Source organism: Tiliqua scincoides, chromosome 5 (assembly GCF_035046505.1).
Source record: "Tiliqua scincoides isolate rTilSci1 chromosome 5, rTilSci1.hap2, whole genome shotgun sequence".
NCBI lineage: Eukaryota > Metazoa > Chordata > Lepidosauria > Squamata > Scincidae > Tiliqua > Tiliqua scincoides.
In genome coordinates, this window is record NC_089825.1 from 58,262,520 (window position 1) to 58,285,739 (window position 23,220).

General features: G+C 46.4%; 1 protein-coding gene and 1 pseudogene across 1 annotated transcript; one reads left to right on the top strand and one right to left on the bottom strand.

The window, feature by feature from the left end:
- Positions 1–2,586: 2,586 nt before the first annotated feature.
- On the bottom strand, positions 2,587–21,533 carry SFRP4 (secreted frizzled related protein 4; the record flags this gene model as incomplete). The annotated part of the gene is made up of 7 exons (XM_066628727.1): positions 2,587–2,781; positions 8,591–8,654; positions 10,106–10,304; positions 14,145–14,210; positions 14,330–14,413; positions 15,382–15,791; positions 21,517–21,533. Coding segments are annotated over 7 exons (1,035 nt in total), but the record flags the coding sequence as incomplete, so codon positions are not given.
- LOC136654462 (5S ribosomal RNA) lies at positions 3,096–3,204 on the top strand (annotated as a pseudogene).
- Positions 21,534–23,220: the final 1,687 nt, after the last annotated feature.

The window sequence follows — 23,220 nt, forward strand, 5'->3', positions numbered from 1 at the left end:
TGGCTCTGCATCAAAATTTGCAGACCCAGCAAAGGCCAGAGAAAATCAGGTCACCTCACTGTGAGGCAGGGTGACCGGATACAATGGGACGGAGTGCCTATACCTTGAACCACTGTATAGAAGAGGGAATTTGGGCAGGAGCAGCTTTTTAAACCCTTCCATGCTGAGTTGCAGCTGCCCAAAATCCCTCTTCTATACAATGGTCAAAAGTATGGGCACTCTGACTTCCATTGTATCTGGTCATCCTGACCTCACTAGTAGAAAAGCCTGAGGAAACTGCTGTTTACAGGTATGTCATTTTGCTTCCTCACAGGTAAATGGATTGAAAAAGAACAGACAGGCAATTAAATGATTCATTCCAAGCAAAACAAGGCTCGTTTACAATTATGCCAGATCGTGAGATGACTCTTACAAACATGCATGTCCCAGTACTAAATATAGTGGGACCAGCTTAGTAAGCTCCTAGTGCACAAACGGACACAGTTGAATGGTTTGTTCACAGTTATACTTCAGGGTTCCACTTCGATGAAAACAGAGACTTTTTTTAAAGCTCCTCTGAGCTGAAAACATGGTTTGCAAAGAGGTCATTCTCAACTTGACTGCAAAGACATACCGAGACATGCAGGTATATGTGTGTGATCTCTTGCAAGTGTAATCCCGGTGCATGATTTTTTAGAGTTATAGTAGGAAAGACCATGTAGAGCTACACTTTCCTTAGAAAGCTTCTGGTTTTATTTTACTTAGTACTTGTTGCTGTGGAGTCTTCAGACCTAGCTTGGAAATACTAGCTGCTGGTTATATTTTGTAAAATTCTAAACAGCTCCACTAATATGTTAAATGCTTGGAGATAAAAGAGGAATGATCACATTAGTTTCAGTGTTTAAGTGGGCATGTTCTGTCGTCTATTTTTCATCACTTATTCTGGGATTTCATCCTCCACATTTTAACTTTCTGTGCCATTGCTTGAGGAGGTGAAGAACCCTGTCTCTACTTTTCCAGTGCAGAAGATGCAGAGAAAAATGCCTATATAATGGATATTAGGACACTCTCACCGTTCTTACTGAGGCTCTAAAGACAAAAGATACAGCAGTGTGACTTTGGCATTCTAGAAGTGGAATTGTATTTTTGTATTGCTATTGTGCATGGAGGTTTTTGCAATCTGAAGAGTTTTATAGGTATTGATGATATAAATAATGTTTCTGATTTGCCTCTGAGTGCACTTTGGGCTCTGTAGCCAGGATCCCAACTAAAAGAAAGAATATCTCTAGAAGCATGGAGACACAGAGTATCCAAAGCATCAATAATGAAGAATCTGTGGAACTTATTTAAACCTATGGCTGGAATTCCAAGAAGTCATATGCACAGTTAGGTACCACTGTCAAACAGAGAGGCAATCAACTGCAACACAAGTCATCTCATAGCTGACAGTGGGAAGCCTTAGCTATGGGGTGGGGAACATCATTGGACATGATCACCGGCATCTAAACTCTGCTGCATTCAATGGGGTAATAACAGCTTCCTACACAGGGTAGCAGGAGGTTATGGACACGGAAGGGCTACTGTTCTGCAAAGAAAACAAAAGACGCCATTGTTTTCCGGGCTCTTCATGTGTGCTTTTCTGTATTCTAGCCAATGGTTCAGATTCAGTGATAGTTCATGTACACAGGAGGTCCAGTGCATGACAAGATGTCTCTCACTTCCAAAAGGCTGCTCATGTGTTTTACTGAGGAGATCCAAACCAACACACCCTATAACATGCTTTACTAATTGGATTTGCCCCTTGAAATGAATGGGTTGTCCCAGGAACATACTTTAATAATGACTATACCCCATCCACCCCAATAGTGTTTTTCATACAAGCCAACTTCCAACTAAATATTTAGGAGCAGTAATGAAAGCTGACCTGAAGTAAATGACAAAAAAAAAAATTAATAATTGCTACACAAACATACACAGTTCAGAGAAAATAAGTGGCTGAGCGCATGAACTCTTGGCAAGGCAGCCACAGGTTTGATCCCTGCTACACAGAAAGTGTGTAAAGGTCAAAGCCAAAGCATGGCACCTCTCTTTCTCACACTCATCATCCTTCTGCAGGACTACACCAGGAAAAGAAGAGCCTGTGACTTCAAAGCCTGGCTGTGAAGTAGTTGACTGATGCCAAACCATATTATTGCCCTTGATGCCTGGTGAGGCTGACCACAAAAAAAGGGAAAGCACAGAGCAGAGACTGCCACATCTGGAGCACATGTGCAAAGCCGGCCATAGCATGTAGACAAGTATCTCCACCCACATGTTTAAAATCACAGACTAGCATATCCAGATGCAGACTGGTAAGCCATGACTATTCTATATATATGCTTGATCAATTGCCCTTTCCTTTTCCCTGCTGCATGTTAGTGCAAATCTATATCTGTGGCTTAAAGTAGAAACGCCATCCTTTAAAAGTAAATTGCTGCAAACAATGTCTATTTGAAGTACTGCTGAGGACTGTTAAGTTGATGAGCTTGGGGAATACATACACACCACTCAGGCCAGCTTGTGACCTTCGTCATGCAAGCAAACCTTTTCCTTGAGCAAATTCGTATCTCATATTTTTTTGTTATTCACTTCTTTCTGGTCATTTTTGAGCTTACTGATCTTCTTGGGAGCACTGACGACTGGACTGGGGTTCTTGGAGTTTTGTTTGGGTGGTGCCCCACTGCGGCCGGAGTTTTTAGTATTCGGGCTTTTGTTTGAGGCTGCTCGCAACAGCTTCTGTTCTTGGAGTCGCTGTTCCCACCTCTAAGAAAGGAGATTGAAAAGACCATTCATGCATAGATTGTGACTTGCACTGACAGCTACCTGCCTGATAGGGGAGTAGAATTTGTGTCATTCCTCCACCATGGCATTTTATTGACTAGAGTTGCAGACCTACATGCACTTACCGGAGTAAGACCCACTGAACATAATGGGACTTACTTCTGAGTAGACATACCTAGGCTTGCACTGTGAGTCTCTGATAATTAATTGCCTTGGTAGCTCTAAAAATAGGAAGTCTAACCAAACCTACACTTGGACAAAAAAAAAAAGCCATTATCCCAAACCAGAACAGTACTGTCTATGGCCATACTACCCTGAATTCGCCTGATCTTGGAAGCTCAGCAGGGTCAGGCCTGGTTAGTACTTGGATGGGAGACCACCTGGGAAAACCAGGTGCTGTAGACTTTTTTTTTTTCAGGATGTATGGTCTGGAGGTTGAGCTTCTTGCCCTGCCTTGAGATGCTAAGTGGGATCAGCATTGGGTTGGCCTTAGATGGGAGACCAGAAATAGCTAACAGAGCCCACAGAGAAATGTGTGGAATGTGGTGGAGTCAGCTGACAAGAAACAGATAAAATTTTGAGAACTGGCCAAGGTGTGATCTGCGGGTGCCTGTTAAAGCTCAGAAGGTGTCGAAGTGCAGCTAGGTTGATAATCATACATCAAAAGCATAACATCTGGAGGAATTGAGGGTTCTATGAACTGTATATAGATCAATGTAAAAACCCCATTTGAAAATGGAGTTTATGAGCAGCCTGCCAATTGTAAACCACCTGGTGCCTTGAGAAATGTGGTATAAAAATCTCTCATAAAATGAGCGTAACTAGAGTGAAAATTGCAAAGTAATATAATAACTCATTAAGGTTTCAAGTAATTGCCTCCCATTCCCATTTGGTGGGCCACTGTGAGATACAGGAAGCTGGACTAGATGGCCTGATCCAGCAGGGCTATTCTTATGTTCTTAAAGTAAAATTACTGGTTCAAGATACAAGTTTAACCAAAATAAATATCATACACTCATTGGCTCAAATTTGAATGATTCCTGAACCTGTTGCTCATTTGGGGTTTGTCTTGATTTCCATTCTCTGCCATCTCAAAGAACAGAGAGGTAGAGGGAAGGAATAGCAGGCTGATACCTTAAGGCAGTGGTTTTCAAACTAGTGGGTCGCATCCCACCAGTTCATGTAACACTTCCCCTGTCTCTTTAAGGGGCGGGGAAAGGGGAGGGAGGCAGCAACACAATGCCCAGGATTGCATCGCTAAGGGGGGTGAAGGGAGGTGCTTTGTACTTACTTTCAGAAGGCAGGGCTGCAGCAGGTGCGGGAAGCCCTGCGCAGCACTCCCCGAGGCTTGGAACTTTCACTAAAGATGGGCACAAAGTACTTCCGTTTTGCAGGAGGAACTTTGCACCCACTTTTAGCGAACGTTCCAAGCCTTGGGGAGCGCTGTGCAGGGCTGCACAGGGCTCCCGGCACCTCCTGCAGCCTACTGCAGCCCTACCTTCTGAAAGTAAATGCAAAGCACCCCCCCCTCAGCGACGCAATCCTGGGGATTGCATTGCTGCCCTAGCTCTCCCCTGCAAGAACTTACTGAGGGAGTAAAGCACCCTCAAAGTTTGAGAACCACTGCCCTTAAGGTACCGGTTGTCAAACTCTCTAGGAGAGTTTGAGCTGCAGTAAGTCCTTGCAGGGTCAGGGGGAGATAGCAACGTGATCCCCAGGATCGCATTGCTAAGGGGGCTGCAGGGACTGACATTTGCTTACCAGTCCCTGCAGCAGCCTCCCAGGGGTGTGGGGAGCCCTGTGAAAGCTGAGTAATCGTGCCCCACCTTCACAAAACCAGACATGGAATGCGATCACTCTGCTTTCACCTTTTAAGCCCTGGGAAGCCCTGCAGAAGGTCACGCAGGGTTCCCTGCACGCCTGGAAGGCTGCTACAGGGACTGGTAAGTGCATGCCAGTCCCTGCATCCCCTTAGCGATCCGATCCTGGGGATTGCGTCGCTCCCTCCCCCCTGCCCCTGCTCCTTAAGGGGAAAGTGGCCAGGGCTCTCTGGCTGGGGCATCACGACACCCCAGTTTGAAAACCACTGCCTTAAGGGTGCAATCCACTGCAGGAAGGATTAAAATAATGTTATAAATTTAATATTGAATGTTCTAGTTATTTTTATTTCAGGAATACTTCATAGTGCTTATGGGTTAAGCTGACAGCATGAATCATATTTATGACTTCCTGTGTGAACCTAATCCAAACCAGATGTGTGCTGAATCCATTTTACTGGCATGAATTGGAAGTAAGAACTGGAACAATTTCAGTCAGAGTTGAACCTGAACTGAAGCTAAATGAAAAACAATTATTTAGATTAAAAATCTATAAGCTGCTTCTCAGTCCAAAGGATCCCCAAAATAAGATACATGACACTAAAATATTAATTTTTTTAAACGTTTTAAAATTTAACGTCAAGGAGTGCAAAAGAAAGACACAAATAATCACATAGTCAAACTCAGTCTAGTCTGAGAGAACAAAATCAATCAACACTGAAGACTCATCAGGTAGACAGTTTTCATCATCTTCACTAAAGGTTGGTAGAAAAGAGGCTATCAGTTGAGCATCCCAAGGGAGAAAGTTCCAATTCTTGGTGCCACAACTAAGAAGACCCTATCCCACTTGAAACAGTGGTGGGAGACTGAGCAGGGCATTTCAATATATATTGAAATAAATCAATAGGTGGGTGAAATCTGTTCTCACATGAGAGTCCTTTAAATACCCCAGTCCCAAATAGTTTAGGATTCTAAAGTGGATGAGTAGTGTACTGAACCTGGCACAGAAACAAACCAGGAGTCAAAAAATAGTTTGTTTCGAGAGGGAAAGAGAGAGAGAGAGAGAGAGAGCGCTACATGGGAGCTGCTTCCCCGTGTGCAGTTGCACATAGTGGCCAACACAGAAGCCATGTGGTTAGCACTGAAAACATCTGCCTTGATCAGCTGTTGCCCTTCTTCCTGGTTGGAAAAGACTTTAGGATGTCAATGGTTTGGTATCAGGAACTCTGGCAATAAGGCTCAGGAACCTTACCCTCTGTGACACCAAGATAGCCAACAGGGAGAGAAACTGGCTCATCCAAGTCTCACCACAATTCCTCTTTGATGGTGGGCAGGAAGAAAACTGCAGCCAGGCAGCTCAGAAGGAATCAGGGAGCCAATAGGGTCTCTGCTAGCCTTGCCTTGCCATCTGCCTACTCTGAGCAGCTGCACTGTTGTCTCATGCCTCAGATCATGTTCAACTCTGACAGGCAACCTGCACAATTGTCCTTGCCCATCACAGTGGGATATTTACACACATACCATAGCTTTGTGGGAGAGCATTACCGAGAAGTGGCTCCCAACCAGTGGTGTAGCTAAGGGGGTACATTGCCCTGGGTACCACATCTTTAGGGGGTGCCAACCCACCAGGGTTGTATTAACCTATGGCTGGGCCCCTAGGCTTTCAGGTATTTCAGGTCCCTTTGGCACTCTTTCACCCCACTACAGCTGACTTCCTGACTCTGATATGGTAGGTACTAGATCACAGTACATAGCTCTATATCCATTTTGAGGGTCTCCTGATGAATTCTATTCACAATTTTTTTTTATTGTGCAAGTAGAACTCTTCAGGAAATACATATGTATACGTATTGCTGTGGCACAGAGTGCAAAGTACCTTTAACCATTGGAGCCCTAGGGTAACAGTGCCTCAGTAAAAAATAAATGACAGGTCCCAAGTCCCTATGGGGCCCCTAGGCTTCGGCCTAGTCAGCCTTGTGAATAATACAGCCCTGCAACTCACATCCCTGACAGAGGATGCCGAAGGAAGCCTCATCACTGCCACAGTAGCCTTCTCCTGCATCCCTCCCCCATGGGCACTCAGTGCAATTGCAAGCTATGCTGATCGACCAACTGCTTGTTTTGCTTTTTTTCTGGCCAAGAAAAGAAAGTGAAAAAGCAGTCAGCTGCTCAGAGCTACTTGCAACTACTCCAAACACACAGTAAATGCACGGAAGCAATTACTTCCAGGAGTGACATTTGGTATCACGGCCACAGGTGCCAAACATTCTAGCTATGCCACTGTTTCCATTCCACATGGCTATATGTGCCTGAGCAAAGGGGATCTAATAAGAAGAGTGGAAAGCACACTTATGTTTCCCCCATGCAGTGTTGGGAAAATCCAGCATGGTCTAGAATCACCGACTCAACAATGAATCATAATGGGGGTTCTTTCTGAGTTGCTGAGTCGCCCTTTAGTGACTTTAAAGGACTTGAGTTGAGTCCCCCACCCTTCAAAAGCCTGCTGTGGAAAAAAACAAGGCTGCTGACAAGAGGTGTGTGTTTGTCAGAGTTCTCTTTACTCACTCCCCTGATGTCCCCACCCATCTGTAAACAAGTTGGGAGGGGTAGGAGAGATGGCAAAAGAGTGGGGATGGAAGTGGCAAGAGGGACAAGGAGGGTCATGAGCAGCAGCTGCGAGGCTTACCAGGATGACCCAATCCTTAGCAGCCCTACTCAGAAGTAGTTCCACTTCAGTCAGTCATTCAGTGAGGCTTGCTCCCCCCAAGTAACAAAAAAAGCTTACAGCAGCCATGCTGAGGAAAGCGTGATTGCTATGAACCTCCCCCCTTTCACCTCCTCATTTCTCCTCCTCCCTGGGCTTCTCAAGCCAATCATAGGCAAGAAACCCCTTGGGTTCCTCCTCCTGCCCTCCCTCAATGAAAATATGAGAATGCCCCCGTCCTCCAATGAACATTGGTTCTCTCACAGTTGGGCAAAACAGCCCAGTCCTGCCTCCCTGGGCTTCTGCAGCCAAATGTAAGGCAAGAAATCCTTTGGGTTCCTCCTCCTGTCCTCCCTCAGCCAATAAAAATACCAGAATGCCCATAGTTTGTCCAATGGTCAGTGGTTCTTTCCTTCCTATCAATGATGGGGGGGGGGGGAACTCACTCCCGCTTGATTCATTAACCCTTCCCTGCCTCATGTCTGGAACTCCCTGCTGCTCACCAGTCAGAATGACGGTCCAACAAGTTTTCCACATTGCAAAAACAGTAAGCAAGAACCCCCAGATGCAGGCAGACTCGGATCAGCATGTGTGAGAACGAGTGCTGAGTCAAGGGGTCATTTACCTGAGTCTTTTTCAGAGTCTTTCATGCACGTGACTCACCAGTCGCCGAGTCAGCGAAAAACACACAGAGTCCAAATCACTCTGGAGTTCCCAACACTGTCCCCACATACCAACCACACTTAAAGTTGCTCCTAGCTTATACCATCATGTGTGTTTAAGCTTTTGTATGTCCCTTCTGTTAAACCACTGATTTTAAATTCACATCCAACCTAAGGGGAGAAAAGCAGGACTGAAGTGCAGCAAATAGCTGATCTTTCCACTAAAAGCAAAATTGGCTTCTCTCCGTTTTCTGGTGAAGCTCAACCAAAGAGGTCTCAGAGGGAATTTCCAATAAGGCAAATAGTGGAATACAAAAATTCCCTGGAATGGTTTGGAAGAGATTGCCAATGAGCATGCCAAGGAAGTGGTCATTGCAATACATCCTCCTAAAATCTTGTGGTGCAGGAAGGAAAACTGTAGTTTGTGTTCATACAAGAGCAGCTTGTTTATGTACAGATGCAGTTCATGTTCATGTGCTTCTGAATATGGTTTCCAGTACGCATGTACCTAGCTACAACAGCTATATAGTACCTAGTGATGAAAATGTGGATTCTATTCTATTCTAGAAAAAGGAAGATGTTTGGAAGGATCAAGTAAGTGCTCTTACCTTAAATCTTTTGTTTAAAGGATCCTTCCATTTTTCTACTGTGCACTCATCAAGAAGCATCAACCTAAAAGTTCAATTTAGAATCAAAGAAGGGCACAAAAGATATCGCTTGTATCCTAATTAGAGAATGCAATGTAAAAATGGGCACATTCCAGCCCAATTTAAGTACCTTTGAATCCAAGGGTTTCCCATGGGAGAGTGAAACGTGCTTACCTCTAGTTTGTTAATTATTAATCAACACAAAATTCATCTTCTTTCATCTATACATTCTCATTCATACGTTATAGACAAAAAAGTCTAGACGCAATGATCTCACACAGATGTGCACACATGCAAGATGCATACTAACATTTAATTTATGAAATAAATTGTCTTGCCATATGGATGGCCTCCCTGCTCCATCCCCGCAGTCAGCTCTGGAAATAATTTGGAGTACATGGGTTCATTTCCAAGACATTCACTGCCATCTACGAAATCAATCCGGGCGCCACAATGTGGACTCGGCCCCAACAGGAGGTGATGACAACAGTGATGACCATTTTGGTCTGGAAGCTGCTCAGAAATGCCACCCCCCAAATCCAACCAAAGCTACAGGATTTGTGAAATTTGCAAGGATCTCTACTTTGCACAGATGACTTCTGCCTCTCTGCCCTTACCTGCTGCTACAAGATAAAAGAGACTTACAGTAGTATAACAAGAGTAAAGTAAAAACTAGGGACATCTCCTCAACCCCCCACTGAGATTAACATGAGCTGCACAGAAGGAAGTTCCACGGCTCAGTTTCCATTCCATTCACGTCAAAGAGACTGCCATACTTCTGATTGTGCTGCAACTTGGATACAATACATACAGTGTTCATCTTGCCCTCAACATGATCATAAAAAAAGGAAAGTTGTGATAGAAACAAAAGTGTGGTTATTTCCTTCAGCGCCATTCCACGCAAGTGACCGATACTTATGACATTTTTTAAAAGCCACGGTAACTCTAGCCCTGTTTACGTTCTGCTGAGTTCAATGGGAAACCGAATATTTTGTTTTTGCTGCCTTTTTCCAAACCTTTAACAAAGCATATAAAATGAAAACCTCAACGACCTTTAAAAGCACCAACGGCAAATTTGGTGGGATTCTTTCTGATCTTCTCCCATTCCCAGGCTTAATTCCAAAAACCTTCTCACTAATCTAGTGACATTCTCAAATTCCTCAGAGGGGGGTTATTCCTTTTTATTCCAATAACATTTGTCATTGGTTGGATAGGATGAGATGCAGCGACTGGCCTAAAACTGCCCAATGAACTTCATGTCTGAGGAGGATCTGAACCCAGGTCTCCCCAATCCAGTACTCTAGTGCTATACTGTACTGGCTCTCAGATGCATACCTTGCCCTCAAAGGCAACCCCATCCATTTCAATGGCTCTGTTGCACGCAAATGGTACAGTTTACCATGCTTGCTAAAAATAAGATGACACTCAGTAACATGCAAATTGAACGGGGTGTCCTGCAATGTTCTCACCACTTACCGGGAGCGCCGCTCATAACACATAATGAGGACATCTTGATTTGGCAGAAGTGGTGGACACTGGCAGGAAGAATTTGTGTACAGGGGCACTTGAAAACGGGGAACTGGAGTCGAAGATTTCAAAACCTCTTTCACATCAACCATGGTGGTGATTTCATTGCAGCCGCCTCTCTCCAAACTCTTTACTTTAGCATGGATAACTGCAACATGTAAAGCAAAGGGAGATTATGATGATGTCACTCAAGTTCCACTTAACTGTAACAGCTAGAAAGGTCTATGCCACATCTCGGAAAGGGCAAACATGTTCTAATTTTTTTTAATTACTTTATAAATGATGGAATTAATTGTGCTAGAGCAGGGGTGTCCAAACTTTTGGGTAGGAGGGCCACATCATCTCTCTGACACTGTGTCGGGGGCCGGGAAAAAAAAGAATTAATTTGCATTAAAATTTGAATAAATTTACATAAATGAATTTATTAGAGATGGGACTTATATGAATGAATGAAGGACTTGCAGTAGCTCAAGGCCTATAAAAGGCCTTGCACTAAGCAAGGCCGGCCTTTCCTTTGCTGCCACTGCTGCATCACAGACGTGAAACAGCAAGTAGTGGAGGCAGCCCTCGTCCCACAGCTCAGGCGAGAGTCGAACAGTTGTCCTCATACTGAGAGCAGTTGCATTGGGCCAGCACAGGCTCCAGCAAGTCTCCAGGAGGCCAGAGACTCATCGGAGATTGGGGGCTCACTAAGGGCCTGATTGGGAGCCCCCGAGGGCCGCAAGTGGCCCCTGGGCTGGGGTTTGGGCACCCCTGTGCTAGAGAAAAGAATTACAAGTCTAAGGTCACTTAAAAATGTTTAAAACTCAAACATGACCTGTGTAGTAGTTTAAACTATCAATAACATACGACAATGCGATGTAGCTGGATTTGGTTTAAGATTTAACTCCAGTAGATTAACAGTAGTAATAGTGTCCAGTAATTTTGATACTGTTTTATTGGTCACTTCCCCCATTTGTAAGACGGCTGTTCACACATTAGGCTGCAGCCAGGTACAGAATGACTCTACGTAGGAACATGTTCTGTGTGAATGGTTGTACCTGGCTTCATTTTCACAGGTTGTACCTACACTGAACCAAATGCACAAATAACTAAACCTGGGCATAGGCTATCAAAGGTGGTGGCCCAAAACAGAGGTGTACCCAGATACAGTTTACTGCATCAACAGTTCTGCTGTGTGCGTCCCATGTGCATGCTGGGTGGCAAAACGGAGAAAGTGACAGAGCTACAGGGAATCCTAAGAACTCCAACATCTGGAGGAAAATCCTGGGGGGGGGGGGTTTGTTTTTACAGTGAAAGCCCTGCTGTTCTGTTCTGCCAACAGAAACTGAAGACTGCACACACATGCTCCAGAGAATATTGGCAGGCAGAAGCCCTCAACTGCCAGAGTTCAATGTTTGGCTGGAGGAAAACAAGTGACTTGCCAAAGGATCTTTTACACTGTGTGCGGAAGTTTCAGGTGCTGGTTTCAACTTGTAAAGCCCTGGAACTGCCTGGATCTAGCCTCTTTGGGGAAATGCCTTTTGCCAGATTATCGTCCCATCTGCCCACCTGGAAGCTGAATTCAAGCAAGAAGGCCCTATGATAACTCTCATCCCTTAGAAAAGAAGGATCATCATTCTTCATCAAAAGCAGTGCCTTTCTAGAGGTGACTCTTTATGTTTCCTCTCCTGAAGATAATCTACCAGATCCATGCCCTTGGCTCTTTTAGAAGGGTGATCCAAACACCTTTTTGTTTCACCAGAACTCCAAGTTTTCCAAGCGGGATCTTTTCTACTTGGCACATCTTATCGTTGAATTGTTAATAGAATTGCATCCCAATCAAACTCTACTAAAAAGGCGTTAATTTGTAATTGATTGCACCAGAATGCAGGTGTGGATTTGCCTACAAATGCACTGTGAATAGGCAATAGCTGCCTTTTGATACACAGATAATTGCCCATATGGATACATTATTGTGATTTCTGATACAGCAAGTTATGTATCCAGAAGCCTGTTTTTTGCTTGTGGATCTCTTTAGCTGAATAAGGGTATTATTGTATCATTCCGCTCTCTTTCAATGTACTGAGGACTAAATAAATAGCTGAAAAGCAGCTTTAAGTGGAAATAATAAATAATAATCCCATCTTGTTTATCCAGACTGTTGATATAGTATAATGCAACATCTCCCTTCAGGTAAATAAATAAAATAAAAATATTTATAAATAAAAGGAGCCAAGTTGCCCATTTTCAGAATTACAGTCTCTGATATAGGAGGAGAAGGGACAGGAATAGGCAATTTGGCTTCTTTTATTTTTGTATAACAATTACACCCCAATACACCCCACCCCCATGTCCTTTCTATTGAGTTTATATGCTGGAATGACCATATGCAATGGGTGCTTAGCATTTCAGAACTGCGTGGAAAAGTTTTATCCTATACGTAGTTGATTTGTTCAGAAGACTAAAAACTTCAGTTCTAACAGCACTTAGGCTTATGCACATTTTCATAGCAGTAAGTGCTATTGAACAGAAAGGGACTTACTTCTGAGTAAACATTTCTAGGACTGCAGTTAGTAGTAAGTCAATCAATTGCAACACAGCTTACTCTCCCCCCCTTTAGGATGAAGTCAATGAAGGCTAGCAGGACATAGGATTTTTTCTAGGCGAGCATTTCAAAGGTGGCTTATCTTATTCAGGAGGAAGCTCCACTGGACTCAATGAGATTTACTTCTGAGTAGCCATGCACAGGATGGGTTGCAAAGCTGAAATTCTGGGCCTACTGATTAGGAAATTTTAATCATATGTTACTTCCAAACAAATATTGTTAGGATTGGGTTGCAATAACTCCCCTACTCATCTGTTTACAGCATAATCAGGCATATTCACTCAGAAGTAAGCCACATCAAGTTCAGTGGAACTTACTTCTAGGAAAGTTTTATAAAGTGCTAGGCTTGTTGCTTGGGGGAAAGGCAGTACAGAAATCCCTCAAACAAGTAAAAAGATTGCAGGGTTAAGGACAATCCTATGCTTGTCTCCTCAGAAGTAGTGGTAGTGACCAATGAAGTTTACTTCCAGGAAATCTATAGAATTGCAACCTAAAATTTTATAACATCCTGCTTTTTGTTTCCAAGCAAATACAAATCAATGGATCTGACACCCTAAATCTGTGATTGTTGGTTACTGCTGAACCTAGTGGAGCTTCATCCCAAGGAAGTGTACCCACAGATATAGCCCCGAGCACTCAGTCAACCCATTTCTGCCCAGTCCACAGGGGAACACCTTTGACCCCCTGTTTCATATATACAATGTTGGGCAGAAACACACTTCCAAAGCACACTGATCGTCAGTGGGACACTATGCACACTGTCTTTCATTCCCTACCCCAGAAACATCCACCTACAATGCAAGCCTTCGCATGACTAGTCCAAAGTGAGTCCCACTGTGTTCAATGGTAAGTATGTAGAGTCACTAAAATAAGTAAGTAAGTGAGGGCCCAATCCTTTCCAACTTTCTAGCTCTGGCGTAGCCACAATGCAGCCCCATAGTAAGGGAATACCTTTCCATACCTTGAGAAGGCCCTAGTGACTGCCCCTCCACTGCCATAGGATGCAGCACACACCCCACTGGCACAACTGCACCAGCACTGGAAAATTGGATAGGACTGGGCCCTAAGTAAGTAAGTAAGTGAGTATTTCATTCATTCATTTATCTCTCTCTCTCTCTCTCTCTCTCTCTCTCTCTCTCTCTCTCTCTCTCTCACTAATTATGGCCTGAGAAGAAAACCCTCTTTCTGGAGGAGAGCACAAAATATGAGAAGGCCCATCTGGGTTCATGGCTCTTCTGGTCCTGATAGTTGGCTAGTTAATGAGTGGGTCCCGATTCACCCAGGAGAAGACAGGTCCTGCCCTCAGAGGGCAAGGAAGCTGGGATGGAGGGAACCAGAGTGAGGGAACCAGGTTGGGGGCGAAAAGCAAAGACAGGAAGACCCACAGATCGAGTGACTCACCGTAGGTGTAGTTCTTGGCCAGGTAGATGGCCAGGGTGGGCTTGATCTTCTTGCACTTGCAGCGCTCTGGTCGCCGTCGGTTGAAAAAGAAGGAGAAAAAAGACGGGGCCCCAATTAGACGCTTGCCGGGGGCCGCGTGCTCGTGGGGGGGGGGAAGGATCTCCCCGGGGGGGAGAGGCACTCACCGGGCGGGAGGCTCGGGCACTCGGAGCGCAGCGGGCGTCCCGGCAGCATCGCGTCGCCCGACAGGTCGAGCCACTTGGCGTCCTCTTTGGCGGGGGACAGAGAAGACAAGGCGCCGTGAGCGAGTCGTCGGAGGGGAAGGAAGCAGGGAGAAGAGCCCGAGGTCCGCTCCACAAGGTGGACCTGCGTCACAGTGCCTGGGGGGGGGGGGCTCTTTGTCGAGTCCCACCGACAACCAACCCCGTGGAAAGCCCGAGGTGGACTTGGTGCGCTCGGGGAGAATGGACGTGAGTGTAAACCTGCCTGCCACCGGTTTGGGACCCAGACGGCAGCCCACCTCAATAGATGCTCGGCCGAATGGCGAGTGGTTCAGGTGCTCTGCACGCTTCGCACCTGCGTCCCGGTGATCTCTTCGCGGGGCGCGAGAGAGACTGTAAGCTCCTCGGGGCAGGCTGGGACTCCCAAGTGCCTTCCTCTCCTTTCTGCCTGCGCGTCTTTTGCCCCAGCAAGACGTACTCGGACTTCCGAGAAAAGTTATCTCAGAGTCCATCCTAGGCACGTCTACTCAGAACTAACCCATTTCTGCCCAGCCCGCAGCTGTACACATTTGATCCCTGTTGCGTATATGCAACGTTGGGCAGAAAAGGCTTTCAAAGTCCACGAGGCTTCTTCCCGGCTCAGTATGGCTAACAGCCCAAGCCTAGGCATATCTGCTAAGTAGTAGGTATCATTCTACTTAATGGGGTTTATTCACATGGAAGTGTGGCTAGGATGGCCACCTAAGGCTGCATGCAATCCTAGCCACACTTTCCCGGGAGTAATGGAAAGTGTTACTCCAGTTACTTCTGAGTAGACATGCCTAGTTTGGGCTCTGAGGCTGCAAACCTATTCACACTTATTAGAGAGTAGTAGGACTTACTTTTGAGTAGATATACATAGGTTGGACTCCAAGGCTGCCACCCTATCCACACTAACTGGAGAGTAAGCCCCGTTGGCTCTAATGGGGCTTACTTATGAGTAGAGCGCTAGGATCGGGGAGCGGAGCGCGGCTCACCTGCGGGGGGCTCGGTGACGATGGCCTCGGGGGCGATGCAGACGCCGCGGTCGTAGACGGGCAGGTCGTGGCAGGCGAGCGCCTCGGGCCAGCTGTGGTTGTACCTGCGCAGGACGGGCTCGCAGCCGCGGCGGGCGCGCAGGCAGAGCGCCCTGCAGGGCCGGACGGGGTCGTGCAGGAACTCGAGGGCGCAGATGGGCGCGTACATGGCGCAGAGGAAGAAGGCCAGCTCGGCGCTGCAGCCCAGCTCCACCAGCTCCTGGAACTGCTCGATGGCCAGGCCGGCGTTCTCCTGCGTGCTGTGGTGCAGGTGGTTGGGCATGCGGGTCAGGTTCCAGGGCATGTGGCGGCACATGGGGAGGCGCACCGGCTCGCAGGGGGCGCCCGGCAGCCCCGCCGCCAGCGCCAGCGCCAGCGCCAGCCCCAGCCACGCCAGCAGGGCGCCCCGCGCCGCCATCCTCCGCTCGCCAGCTGCTCCGCCGGGCTGGGCGCGGGGGAGCCTCGGAGCCTCGCAGACGCCCGTCGGCGGGGCCGCCCCATCCTTATACTCGCCGCCACCCGTGACGTGGGGACGGCACCGGCTCCTGTGCCAGCGGCGGCCCGGCCACGCGGGGCCCGTCTGCGCGCGCTCTCCACCGCCCAGCAGGCGCACTGACATCACCTTCCCCCCCCATCCCCGGGCCACCGCATCACTGCCCCCGGGGGGGCTCGGTGCCGCAATGTGCCCCCCACCCCCACCGCGAGCCTTCTCAGGCGTGCAACACACTGTGGAAGGAGACGGGAGGGGAGATGCCCGAGTGAAGGGGGCGCGACCCTCCCCGCTCTTTCCATGGGACTTTGAGCGACACTTTGCACAGGCAGCCTCCCGACGAGTGGAAGGGCTCACCGCCACCCAGCCCGGTCTGGCACTTTGGTTTCCCTCTCCAGTCTAAGACCTTTCCCCTTCCTTCCTGTGCAACGATTGCCACATCTCGGGATCTCTACAGTGAAACTACACCACAGGCTCACCTATGCAAACCTAGAGCCCATGCATGTCTACTCAGAAGCAAGTCCCACTGTAGTCAATGTGACTTACTCCCAGGCAAGTGTGGATAGGATTGCAGCCTGAGAGCCCAAGTCTATGCATGTCTACTCAGAAGTCAGTCCCACTAAAGTCAACGTGACTTATTCCCAGGAAAGTGTGGATAGGATTGCAGCCCTAGTCAGTTTCTATGCACTGATTCCATAGCTGCCCTCCAGAGCTCAGCCTTAAGGCAAGGTGAGAAGCTCCTCCTTTAGGATAAGAAGGGAATGTGAATTCCCAGAAGCCAAGCATAGATCAGATGCAGGAAACAGTTTCTGTTGAATGGCATCCTTCAGTCTCGGAAGACTATGGTATCGCGCTCTGAATGGTGGTTCTGGAACAGAGTGACCTCTCCAGTGCGGGAAGCCTGGGCAAAGTATAGATATGGAGGATAGACTGTTTCCCATGCAGCAAATCCCCCCTCTCCACGTCGCTCAAATGGAACAATGGAAAGGCAGAGGCCCATAGGGTTGGTTCCAGTGGCATGGAGGTTCTCCTGAAGCCTTTTCCATAGCTGGATGTAGCCACAAGGCAGTGGAGGTTTGGGATCAGAGTTTTCCTTCTCTTAGATGAGCTGCCTTCCCAGGCTGATGAGTCCCATCTACCCGGTGGCCTCTTAGGACAAGTACAGCCAAACTGAGGGCCTATTCTTATCCCCAGCCCCCAGGGGATTAAACAGTTTCTTACTCAAGCTAAAAGACAAAAGACATCTCTCTGCAATGTTGCACTTGGAAGGTAAGGCCACTTCATTTAAATTCATCCAATAAACACAGACAGTAATCCACTTCAGCTTAATTCTATTCAGTTCATCTACTTTATTAACTACCAGGAGTGTGGCCAGATACAAAGGGGGGCAGAGTGCCTATACTTTTAACCATTGTATAGAAGAGGTGCAGCTTTTGAAACCCTTCCATGTTGAACTGCCCCTGCCAAAATGCCCTCTTCTATACAGGGGTTAAAGGTAGAGGTACTCTGATCTCCTTTGTATCTGGTCCCCCTGTCCACAGCGGGCATACAAAAGCAACCCCCTCCTCTTGCCATTTCAAGAACCATTTGCCTTCACAAGTTTCTCAACCTTATGACTGCAGTCCCACCACACAAGGTCCATAACCTGGGATTCCAGGCACTGAACTGGGAGCTTCAATAATACAAGGCATTTTCTACAAGCTATGGGCCCTCCCCTATTATCTCTCCAGCCATGGATGTCAACTGAATGTGGTATCAGGATGTTAGAGTTATTCTCCCTCTAAGGTCTGCTTTTCTTTTGTTTTTTGGTCATCTGGAATACGGACACTTTCCCACCTGACCCCTTCCAGAACAGCCAGAAAAGTAAGGAAAGAGACAAAACAAGTTAGATGGAGAGCTAGCTAAATGCTGACAATTCTTAGAGACTTGGAGATGGCTTTGTAGCGACATTGTGGTCCATGATGCATGTTCCCCCTCCCCATCTTACTATGATCACAATTCTGTACATTTTTTTTTAATAAAAGTTCAAGCAGTACACTATCTCAGAAAAGCCAAAATTGGATCCCAAGATCATATCCTACACGACTGAAATGGAGGTATATATGGTTGTCCTTGGTCCCCGTTGTAGGTATAGGCAGACTTTAGATTTTTGAGAGCTACTTTTGTGTGAGAGAGAGAGTCTTGGGAACTACCAGTGTGAAAATGTGGTTTGAGATGGTACTGCCCATTGCAAAATGGCAGTTTGTGCAACAGTGTTGATATTTTTAGAGAAACCCACAAAATCCAACAATACAATCTGCTCAGCATTCTGCCCATGCTCCAAGCAAGGCTGGGCTGAGATCTGAACCTGGGTTTCTCTGGAAACTGAGAAATATGTAAGAAAAAAATCAGACCAAAGACGCAGGGGTTGGGAGTTTCTTTAGATCAGTGTTTCTCAAACTGTGGGTTGGGACCCAGTAGGTGGGTCACAAAGCACCTAGCTCAGCTGCCATTGGAAATACAGAGCTGAAAATACAGGGTGCAGAATTGTTGGGCAGGACAGGCTCTCGGCTTTGCCCTGAATAGGTGGGAAGATGGGGCACTGGAAAGGGGAGAGGCTGTGTGGCTGAAGAAGGATCCAAGTCTACCTTCTGCTTTGACTTCCAAGCTGGAATGTTTGAATTCAAGCTTTGCCAAATAACAGCACGAGTGCACTTTGTAATGCAGTGGTTCCCAAAGTGGTGGGTCGTGACTCACCATAGGGAATCAAAACTTTACAGTTCCCCCTTAAGGGAAGCGACCCAGTAATGGGTGTCCCAACAGCGCCACAGCAATCACAGCGCTGCAGGGACCCAGGGGTTTTTCCTCTTACCTGTAGGGTCCCACTGGCTTTTGGGAGGGTTCAGGAGGTCCACGACCCCCTTCATGGGCCTCCCCAATGCTTGAAATTGCTCCATTTGGGGATCAGAGAGCACTTCCGGTTTTCACATCAAAATGGAGTGGTTTCAAGCATTGGCAAGCATCCGAGTAGGACTTTGGGAACCACTGGTGTAATGGGACCTTTGGCTGATTGTGACTTAGGTTTGAAGCGTAAATTGATGGCGTCACTTCCAGCTATGACATCACTTCCAGGTTAATGACATCACTTCTGGTGGGTCCCAACAGATTGTCATTTTCAGCACCAGAGATTGGCATGACTATCCAATGTTTTGCCAAACTCCCTTTCCAAACTTGGACTAGAGAAGTTATGCCCACTTTAAGCTGGAGAGTCCCTCCTCCCAGTTCTCAAAACAGCAGCTCTTCTAGGTAGAACAGCACCTCCCCAGCTGTCCACCACTCATCAGTCTCCATTCAGTTAGTCTTCTCTCCTTCCTGGGCAGGAGGTCTGGTCTAGAGGGTAGAGCCTCCATTTGCCTGAAGATTAACATCCACAAGGTCACCAGTTCGAGGCCACCGGCACCGTGCGACCTTGAAGCAGCTGGCAAGCTGCAGCTGAGCTGTTCCATCTGCTCAGAGCGTGGGAGGATGAAGGCCAGAATGTTAAACCAGATCGGAGTGTAACACCTTGAATGTGGTGGTTCTTGAAAGAAAGAACCTTCTTTCAATTTGTAAAAATCCCTGCGTGGATTTAATAAGCCTGCCTATGTAAACCGCCTTGAATAAAGACCAAGAAAGGCGGTATATAAATACTGTATATTATATTATTATTATTCCTTCCTCCAACCTTTGCACCTTCTCCTACCCACAAGCTCTCCCTTCTCTAGGTGCTGCTTTTATTCCTGATGGCCCTGTTGCCTTTGAATGACTGCAGCTGTGCAGACTGCAGTTGTGCAGCCACTCAATCAGAGCAAGGGGCCACTGATGACATCACACCCTATCTCCTCGAGGGATCTTGTACAATTCCAGTACAACCAATCAGTTGCCCACAATAGCTGTAGTGTTCATGTTTCTGTTTCATTAGTGCTGGTTCTAGTGCTGAGACTTTGGTTTATCTTTCAAGCAAATATTGGATAAAATCAGCCAATATTAATGGATGGCATTCACTGCCACAAAATGCGATGGCCACCAATTCATGGCAGATCCTTGGAAGACACATCTATCAAAAGCTCTAAGACACAACAGATGAATGGAAACTGCTATATTAACTGTTGCCTCAGTGTTCCACTACCGAGAGTGCCAGAAACATCTTGCTGGCTGCTGTTGGGGAAAAGAAAAAAAACACAACACAACTACTTGGCTACCTGCATCTTGGTCTGATTTAGCAGGTCTGTTCTTATGTATTTAATAGGTCCTGGCATGGGGGGGGGTAAATTAGAAATTTGTTACTCATCATCAGTTATATAACAACCTCAGTTCAATAGGTAAGGTTGGATAGAAGGTCTCTCCGGAGTTACCAATGACTCCCAGACCAATCCTATGCATGTCTACTCAGAAGTAAGTCCCATTAGAGTCAATAGGGCTTACTCCCAGGAAAGTGTCGATAGGGTTGGGCTGTAAAACTATTATCTAAAGCAGTAATTCTCAAACCTTTTAGTACCAGGACCCACTCTTTAGAACAGTGTTTCTCAACCAGTGGTAGTCATACCACCAGTGGTACAGTATGGTGGTGGTACAGTATGGTGGTGGTACAGTATGGTGGCACTTGAGGTGGTGTCTGGTGGTACAGGCGGGACCCCCACCGCCTGGCAGCAAGACCAGCAATGAAACACGACAAGCAGCAGTAGGAGGCTTGGCTCAGGGGGCAGAGCTCCAGTGTGCATCTGATCTCCCAATCAGAAAGTAACTGGCAATGACATCACTGCCAGTTACTTCTGGTGGTACTTCCAATGGGTGGGCAAAGCTAAGTGGTACAAATGTTAGGGGGACAAACACTGAGAAACGCTGTTTTAGAAATACATTTATATCCCTGTCACAAAAAAGTTTCATCTTATTTTATTTATTAAAAATTTCTTCTCATCTACTATGGTGAAAGATGCATGTTGATCAAATCATCTGAATGAATATTCTTGTGACTCTAAAATGAGTACAATAAAAAAATACAAGGCTGCCCCTTATAGTAATAATACCCCCTTCTCATTTAAGAACATATTGATTTTTAAATCATTTTCTTTTTCATCTGGGGCAGATTCTTAGGGACTTAGGGCACAATTCTAACCAACATTCCAGCACCAAGGTAAGGGCAACGCAGCTCCAAGGTAAGGGAACAAACATTCCCTTAACTCAGGGGTGCTCAAACTTTCAACTTTAGGGATGCTGGACCTTTAACAAGTGTATAGAAGAGAGAATTTCAGCAGGTATAGCTTGTCATCTGTGGGATGACAAGTTGCACCTGCTGCAATTCTCTCTTCTATACTCTTGTTAAAGGTCCAGCATCCCTAAAGTTGAAAGTTTGAGCACTCCTGCCTTAACTTAAGCACGCCTCCATGAAGGTCACCGAACTGCAGGATGCCGCACATGCCCCATTGGTACAGCTGTGTCAGTGTTGGAAAGTTGGTTAGGATTTATGCTTTAGGGCCCAATCCTATCCAACTTGTCAGCACTGAGGCAGCCACAGTACAGCCCCAAGGTAAGGGAACAAATGTTCCCATACCTTAAGGAGGCCCCAAGACAGGAAGTAGTGCATACCCCATAGGCACAGCAGCACCAGCACTGGAAAAATGGATAGTATTGGGCCCTCAGAGCCTAATCCTGAGCTCCATGCACCGGCTTACTGCTGGCACGCACATGTGCCATAAGGCATGTTTGCGGGCCCGAGCATCAGGCAAGCTCCAGTGGTAGCCCGGTGCCAGCTGGTGCTGGGTTAGTGCCGGGTGAGCGCGTGAGCTACGCCACTTGGCGGTTGTGCAGACTGCCAAACAGCAGAGAGTTAAGTGGAGGTATGGGGGGAGGAGGCATTACTGGGGAGGCAGGGAGAGTGCGGAGAAGAGGTGTGCTGGGGGGAGGTAGGGAGGTGGGACCGGTGGAGCAAAGCTCCACCAGATCCAAAGTCTCCCTGTCGGGCTCACCACCCAACATGGAGGCACTTGATTAACCACCAACCTTTTGGTTGGCGGTGAATTGAGTAGCCCTATTGCGGGGCACTAGTGATGGGTAAAATCAGTCCCCAGGGACTAATTGCCAAGAAACCAAGGTTCAAAATGCAGCAAAAGGAAATTTTGTTACTTTCAAATAGCCATTTAATTTCTCTCTGGAATTTAAAAAAAAAATGTTTAAAGTATAGTTGTTTTGTTGCAAGAAATCCGTTTGGAAGCATACCACAATACATCATTTTAAATTAAAATTAAAATTGCCAATTACAGGGAAGTTGGGCAAAGGAATATATGCAAACATGCAGGCACAGATACTTGCCTACTAGATTGGCACCCAGACCCTACATACATTTCTTTGCAAGAAAGTTCCAAAGAAACATTTACTTGCCAATACTGTAAAGAGCTTTGGATCAAGTAGCTAATAGCAGATGAAATAAATCTTAAATGTTATTATATAAATCATCCAATAAATGAATAATGATAACACTGGCAGAACTACTATTGGAGACTACTCCTCAATAGTAGTTCTGCCAGCATTGTCATTATTTATTTGGGTGATCCCACCTTTTGATCAAATCATTCTCAAGGGGGCTCATAAAAGCTTATAATAATACAACAAATGTTACCAGTAACAGTAACAAAATACTAGTAGTATCTCGGCTTACCGCATTGCGTTCCCTACGCAGCACTCTGCCTGGAATCAGGTCAACATAGACTGGAGTTACATGCATGGTCCAGTTTTTTTTAAATACTGGACCAAAGTCTTCTTCAGGGCTGATCACAACTTGCTGCTAAAGGGGCTGTTGACTGATTCAACGTTAACTCCTTGCCTAGTACTATTTCATAAAAAAAACTCAACAGATGGGCCTTGAGGTCAATCTACAAGGAGCTCCCTCTCCAGAGGTTATCACCAGACTTGTGAAAACCAGACTATATGATATAGAAAGGCAAGAGATTCTAAGTGCAGCACAGAAAAAATGTTCCTCTCTGAATTTTCATCTTAAAATTACAAGTGGTCAACAACCAAAATATCTGTCCCTCCTAGTGCACCCCCTGGAGAGAAGGGCCTTTACCTTGGCACATTGTAACGTGACCCCCTCTAATGACTTACATGGCAGATTTAGAAATGCCTCCTGGGAAGATCATTTATGTAGCTGCAATTTAGGTGAAGCAGAATCATCCACCCACATTATGTTGCACTGTCCCAGATGTCAAGCATTAAGGCAGCAATTTCTCTCTCCCTTGCTCCATGCTAAAACAGGGCATTCTGAAAAAGCTATAATTCAATTCCTTCTAGCAGGT